General features: G+C 39.0%; 1 protein-coding gene across 1 annotated transcript in view; it reads left to right on the plus strand.

The window, feature by feature from the left end:
- The window catches only part of adam22 (ADAM metallopeptidase domain 22), a 64,192-nt gene that overhangs the window by 25,906 nt on the left and 30,407 nt on the right, over positions 1–7,879 (plus strand). Inside the window, exon 6 of the mRNA XM_022766159.1 lies at positions 3,249–3,312. Coding sequence (XP_022621880.1) covers positions 3,249–3,312 — 64 coding nt within the window. The remainder of the gene's footprint in view (positions 1–3,248; positions 3,313–7,879) is intronic.

A 7,879-nucleotide genomic window follows, 5' to 3' on the forward strand; every position in this document is an offset into this window, starting at 1 on the left:
TGCACTTGCTGTTTTTTTTTCATGAATTATTTATGTCTCTTAAAGTAGATGCAAAAAGGAAAGAAAGCAATATTGTTTGCACTATTAGCAAACAAGTAAGAAAAAGGGTCCACTGCTGACTGGTTTATTCATTCATTAACAATAATTCTGATAATCATGGTGTAAGTCATTGTGCTTGTTAGTTTTTGGACCTGGAGGACTGTGTGGTAATTCGTGTTTAGTTGTGGTGATTGTGCATTTTATACTGAAAATAGAGAGGTAGGTGTGTGGTGGATTTTTCAATGAAAAATAAAACGATTGAAGGAATACAAGTAAATAGTTTTGTAAATTTAAGGTTTGAGGTGTGATGATGGCGAGATCTAAGCTTTTAAGTCTTTTGCTGTAACAGAGTATTCATATTGTCACATTGTTGATAGTATACACTGTTTTATCCAATTATCTCCTTGAGTTGCTTCTGAATACGTCTTTAATCATTTAATCATTCCATTATGCCTAATTATACTTGTTCTGACATATCTTGCCTCAACATGTCCGGCTAAATAAGCCAAATAATGAGAGCAGACATGTAACTTCAGCTAATTATGGCAAGAACCGGCTTTAAATGTTTGCATATTTTATATGATTGTAGCAGCATATTGGAAATTTGTGAGCACAGCAAATCATGTAATGGCATGCACAAAATAATGAAATGTATGTCATAAATTCATGAAACCTAAACCAGGTAAATGTGTTGCACAAGCATTACGATCTCATATATAGAACACAACAGATTACAATGTGTTTTTTGAAGCCTTATTTTTAATTCTAGTCTGGTTAAACTTTGATATGTTAATTAGTCCACATGTTAGTGCAGTATGTTATGAAGGTGCTGTTATGATTAGTGTTTATTATTTGTGACAATGGTATTTGTGGTTGTAGTATCAGTGTTTATTTGACACAAATTCAATCAATATCTCAGGTTTTGCGGATTTTCTTTTATACAAGATGACATTAAGGACACACCCATAATATGCTGTGTGTGTGCGCATGGGTGAGACGAGGAGAGGGAGGGAGTTAAGGGAGTGCATAGTGGTGTCGAGGGGTTAGACATTAGGGAGAGACTATTTCCCTTATGCTGAGTCAGTTGTTTATCATAATACACATTCTGCTCTCTCTCTCGCTCTCGCTCTCTCGCTCTCTCTCGCTCTCTCTCTTGCTCTCTCGCTCTCTCTTACGCGCACACATGCGCGCTTAACAATGCAATGCAATACTCCTGTAATAGCTGTATATGGAGGGATAGTGCTCTCGGCTACATCCATCAAATGGGACATAGACAGCTTGCTATTGACTCAGGTTCCTGTTTAAAGCAGTGTTCAGGTTCTGCAGATTTGACTAAAATGGAAATGCTTAGATTGATGAAGAAATGATCAGATGAAATACTTTTCCTTATTTCCCAGAAATGCATAAATTCAAATGATGGGCTAAAAATTAGACTGGTTAAAATCTACTTTTAATTCACAACATCAGTGGGCTTCATGACCCTTTGGATATTACCACTAGTGCAAAATTGTGTACTGTGGCTTTAAACCTCCAAAACCTTTTGAATCTTAAACCTGCAATAATTGGTTTTGTTGGCCATTTGAGGGCAGCAGAAACAAGTTGTGAACACAACACTGATATATCATCATGTATTAAGTTGATGTCAAACTTTTAGCAAACAGTTTCTCATTCAGACATCCAGCAATTAGACCAACATAATCCATCTGAGGTTGTTTCTGACCACCTGATGAATCTAAGTCCAATATTTGCTCTTTTAGCTCTGCTTTTGGTCTCTACCAACTCCACTATGTTCACCAGCTAGTTTTTAGATGTCTGTCTGATGTTTGGTGCTGAGCAAGTAGTGTACAGAGGGTTTTCAAATCTTGTGAATTTTATTTTTTATGAATTTTTCTATGAAATTATGAATTTCATCCCTATTAGTGACCACTTTCACATTGTCATTTGATACTTTGTTGTTTGACTGACAGTGGCCTGATGATCATCATCATCATATTTATACTCAAATGTTGCTAGATCCTGGTGCACAGAAGTATGACATCCCCTTTCTCCAACTGAGCCCATTGCTCATAGTAAGAAGATGATTGAGAAAATAGGTTTTAAGTTTAGAAAATAGTAGCATTGTACATTTTGTTGACAAGAAAAATATAGAATTGATTGAACCTTTATTTTTAAGTTAAAATTGAGATGTTTCTTTTGTGAACTGCAGTGTGGCATATAACATGCAGCTCCACATTGACACAACAAAAGGCACCATTTCTCTCTGTGTGTAATCTGCTGTAAGTGCATTGTTAGACCAGGACAGTGTTTTAAAGGTGAATTCTGGATGTTGAAGGCCAGAAAGAGACAGAAAAAAGCTTAGAGAGAGTTGGAAGAGAAAAGACAGATTGTGAGTACCTGCAGTGTTTACCCTCCTTCTTCACAGTTTGACCCGACCAATCTCCTAAAAGCTTTAGATAAAGTTAATTAACGGATGATGTCCGGTCATGTACACATGCGCACAGGCCAGCGGGCGGAGACAAGACCTTGAAACAACTGTTAAATGAGAAATTGATCTCTGACTTTTTAAAATGATTGCTTGCTGAAATGACGTGTGTATGTGTGTGTGTGTGTGTCTCTCATGGCCTCTCTCCCTTACTACTATGTCATCAATGTATTGAAAGTTTTTAAGGTCATATGAGATGGATGTTCCCTTGGAATTTTTGTGGTTTTTTTTTAATAAATGGTTGTCTGTTTTATTTTTTTTTTTATTTTTTGCAAACTGCACCCCTATCAAGGACGTCTGAGTCACTGCAACTTGTTGTCAACCAGTCCAAACTCTGCTCCAGAGATAAAATCCTTAGGTGACCTTTAAGTTATGCTGTGTGGGGGGAATCTCTGAAATGATAGGATGACCTTTTGTTTCACATTATCTTCCACCCCTCCCAAACTGCACATATGCCAAACACAGCAGTGAGGACAGCAGAGGATTTTGTCAAAAACGGCACCTTGAAAGAGTCCATTAGTTATTATTCTGCTCCTATTATTCTGCACATGCTCCTATAATACAATAAATCCCCTGGGCAAGCACTGAAATCGCTAATCTATCACACTGATAGCTGAGGAGGAGTTAAATTCAGATGCATTGTTTCAGTTAGTGATGAATAAAGCAGCAGAAACTGGTGTTCATATGTGCTCTCATGCCATCCCTCCCTCTCCTCTCTCTGTTTTAGTGGGATGTTTTTCGATGGCAATCACACCTACATGATTGAACCTGGAGGACAGGGCAGCGGCAATGTAAGTACTCTGCAAATCTACAAGAAAATGTATGTACCTTGTAGGAGCTGGTGATGGCTCCTCTCAAGGGGATTTTTCAATTTGTCCTCCCTCCATCTTTATACGTCCAACTGCCTCTTAGCCCTGGTGAACTGTCAATGGTCAGACAATCTGTTACAGCAGTGGTCTCCAACCTTTTTTTTTTTTTTTTTTTTTAAGGCTGATGTATCTACATACCACCATCAGATGAGCTCAAAAACCCCTTCATCAACACCACCCAACATATTCCATGTGTTCTTTAACATTTTTTAAAACACAATTAATTACATAAATGTTAATCTGCAATAGTGAGTTGATTAATTAGTTTATCGATTTTTATTTTACAGCCATTTATCAAGTCAGTCCCAGTGTCCCAAGGTTTGACGCTTTTCTTTGATATATTGGATAATAACTGAATATCTTTCCAGATTGGACTTTCCACTGAAAAAACAAGCTTGTTGAATTCATCACTTGTAATATTTGAAATCGATTTTATTTTTTTACTCTGACATTATGAAGACAGAACAATTGATCAAGAAAATAATCTTCAGATAAATCACCAACAGAAATGATTGTAATTAATGTATTTGGTTACATATTTTTTTCCAGACTAAATATAATTATCCTTGATTTGTCGATGCTTTTTCAGTAATGTAGGTTTGATCGAGTTTATTTTTTTACGCACTCTAAATCACAGCCTGTGATGTTCAGGTGTTATAACTGCCTCAGGTCAGTGGGAGGCGTGTTCTGTGTATATGGCCTTTGTTTAGAAAAATGACAAAGGTGCACTTATACTCCATTAGAATAGCTGGAGTGTGATGGTCGAATATCTTCAGAAACCCCCTCGGATTTGGTTGAGCAGCATCCAGTAATTTTTGTTACTTTCCAAATCCATCGATCTGACATTTACACCCATGCTATGCAGTGATTGGCCTGGAAGTCTGTGGAGGTGAGAAAGGAGTCTGTCTTTTTTTTCATTCTTTACGCAACTATTTCTGTCACTTCTCATTTTTACTGAGTGCAACATTATGAATGAGGCTGTCTGAAAATGTTCACCGTCCTACATTTAAATTATTATTGCACCCAGCCCCTCTATGATGACTGGCATATTTATTTTCCACCTAAACACACATTTGTGGATACACACACACACACACACACTTATTGATTTTTTTTTTTTTTTTTTTTTTTTTTTTTTTTGTTTTACCAAATCACAAGTTCTATTTCTCCAAACTAGCTGAGCTACTCCACAATCTTTCGTGCTGTACCTCCAGGCAGAAGATGAAGGGATACAAGTTCACCTGGTTGTGATTCACTTTGTTACAGGACTGTGTCAGCAGATGATACATGAGAATAGTTTTCCTGGTATTACAGGATTCATACATGGGTCAGGTGTTGCCCTGAGAGGAGCTTAAGACAAAACCAGCATCAGTTACAGATCACACCACTCACCGTGAATTTCCTCATGAACCCCGAGTGTGGCGGACCTGTCTCAGGACAGAGATTTGCCGGGTTACAAAGGAGGCAGGAGAAAAACCTACAGCCCGTTAGATGATAACAATTAGAAGCATCATGGTTGGAAGGGAAGGACAGATCTGAGATTGTCTAAAGATGCTGTGAGCATGAGAGAACAGCCGCTGATACTGTGTGTGCGCGTGCCCGTGACTTCCTTTCTGCTCTAATTAAAACGTCCAGAAGAAGTGTGTGTCTGGTGTTAATCAGTAAGGGACGAGATAAGAGAGGTCAGGGACTTGTGTTTGTGTCCGTGTGTGTGTGTGTCTTATGTGGAAGTGTGTATGTGCGGTCATGGGTGTTGGTAGTGGCGGCCTGGCACACAGAACTACTTAACATTCGTCCCCATATGACAGTTTTAATGCCAACATTATCGGGGGGGGTAAAGAGGACGGACAGATGTAAATAGAAAATGAAGGTGCTGAAAAGATGTTACCAGAGGAAAAGGGAGAACAGAGGGAGGCAGATACAAAGGGAGGAGGAGTTGAGCAAAACAGCAAAAAACCTAAAATCGTTGGAAAAATTATGTAATTAGATTGCTTGTAATCACATCTTTTTCAGATAAGCTGTGAAACAAGAGGAACAAATTGTTTGTAATGGCAGTTGCTACATCAGTTACACTATTATGAAAAGGAGTGGAAATTTAATGAAAAGTTAATGAAAGCAATGGAGTATTCTGAATGTGAAATATGTAGAAAATAAGATAGAAGACAGAAGGAATGAGCATCACGCCTCGCTCCTGTCGTTCACTTCTTTACTCCCTCCCTCCTCCTTTTCTGGCCTCTTCTTCATCTCTCCTCTGCCTCCTTCATTCCTCTCCAATGTTTTCTGGAGAGACTGAATTATTCAAGGGATGGGAGGGAGGGAGAGAGGAGAGAGATCTTAACTCAGAATATTGCTGCAGCACCATCTTTTTTTTTTTTTTTTTGGTCATTCACATGGACACTGATGTAAAATGCATATAAAAATTGAAAAAGATTCTCTACTAGTTTCATTTCTATGTGTGTCATGCCATCTTAGCAATAAATACTGTACAATTCCCAATAAAAATGACAATAGAACACTTTGTCACTGAGATGGCACATTGGCACTGGTTAAAAAAAAAAAAAAAAAAGTTTAGAGGTACTTATACTTAATTATTTTACGCTTCTTCATACTTTGCAGATGTAGATTTTACATACAATATATGATCTTATCAAGTCTGATGCTTTATGGAGTAAATTGTAACTGATTTATACCCAACAGAATATAAATCAGTTAAAATGAGCTCCACCTCAATCAGCTACAACATTAAAATTCTACTTCCATATTAATACATTAGGAATAAAAAATCCAATAATGTGATATATAATAATGTAACCCTCAGAGGAGGCAATTTATTTTGAATGCAGGACTTTTTTTTGCTATTTTTACACTGCAGGATTACTGCTTGGACTAAAGTAAAGGATCTAAATACTTCATCGCTGCACATGAAATAAATTTGCTTGTTTCTCAGATTGACAAAATGCCCAGTTTCAACATTGAATGGTGAAATACCAGATCTCAACTGGGCACAAAGATCTTTGCTTCTTGGATGAATCATGTAAAACACAATTGTCCATTCTTTGGTATAAGCGATGTGTTTTTGGCACGTTCCTCCATTGGCAGTGTAGGTTTAGGCTTGTTAGGCGAGGGAATCCTGTCTGCATGATAATGCTGGGGACAGCTCTGCCCTCGAGCCCAGCGGTGGCTGTCAGTTTGTCACCACCGAGCTCTGGATGTCTGCTCCCTGCGGGCAATGGTCCACATTGACTGTCTCTTCCCCTCTGCATCTCTGGGATTCTCTGTGTGTCTTCTTCTCTATTTCACTCGCAGTCTATATATCTCTTTGTCTCTTTTGACAGTCTGCTTGGTCTGCAGGTCGTCCTCCCATTTTTGTCAGACAGACGCGCAGATGTCTGCTGCAACAACCTAAGTGATCTCCATGTATTCTGTGTATCAGCACACACACAGACACACAGTTACTCTTTAAACGGTTGTATGCTCGGTCATGTTCTTGCTATACCCTGAAACAGCCACATATCTCTTTATCACTCTATCACAGCTTTGAATGCAGCATCATGCACCACTAATTCTGGCTGTTTATGAAAAAAGGAAAGCATGGTCAGATGGGGTTGTTGAGCTAGAGAGTCGGCATGGCTCCTGTCAGCCATATGGTAAATCCATCTGCCCTTCCTCCCGCAAGCCAAAAAAGTTATACAGGACATTAGCTAAGTGCGTCCTTAGCAAGCGGCTCCTGTCACCTTATGCAGCTGAACTGGTCTGAAAGTGTCTTGTCGTGTTTCGTAAATAGGCTTGTGTACAAGTAGGCTACAGTAGTGAGGAATATAGAGCGCCAAAATTGAAGTTCACAGGCTGAGAATGTGATGTTCCCAGGAGCTGATAAATCTTGCACTCTGACTGTAAGTGTGTGTGTGTGTGTACACGACTTGTAGGGAGGTCGTGTGATGCTAGCTTGCATATGCAGAAAACACCATATGTTTTTCTTTTTTCTTTTTTCTTTTTCTTTTTTTTTTTTTTGGGACACCTTTCCAACCCCACCTGCACCTCGGGCCCCTGCGGCTACACCTCACTCGCGCTCTCTGGCCCTGTTCGCACCTGGTATTAACATGTATCTTCAGTGAACTGATCTAAAGTGGTCAGCTATTGTTCGTCAGTTCACACATGGCTGTCTCCACATGCGCCTCGATTGACCACTTGTGATCAGAGCACCCAAGATGAATGTTGATACCAGGGCCTCTATTTGCTTTCAGTGAAGATTGAGACAATTATTATATTTTATAATTATTATATCATAAGACCTGTGCACAGTGCATTACCCACGGTGCCTCTCTCTCTCTCTCTCTCTCTCTCTCTCTCTCTCTCTCTCTCTCTCTCTCTCTCTCCTAACCAGATGTTTAAAAGCTGTTTGTTTGTTTACCCAGTGGATGTCACTTTGATTGATGCCTCCCATAAAACTGCCTGCACACCAATGACACATACCTCTGTATCAGAGTAC

This window comes from Seriola dumerili, unplaced genomic scaffold, assembly GCF_002260705.1.
Source record: "Seriola dumerili isolate Sdu_G_001 unplaced genomic scaffold, Sdu_1.0 BDQW01000814.1, whole genome shotgun sequence".
In the NCBI taxonomy this organism is placed as follows: Eukaryota; Metazoa; Chordata; class Actinopteri; order Carangiformes; family Carangidae; genus Seriola; species Seriola dumerili.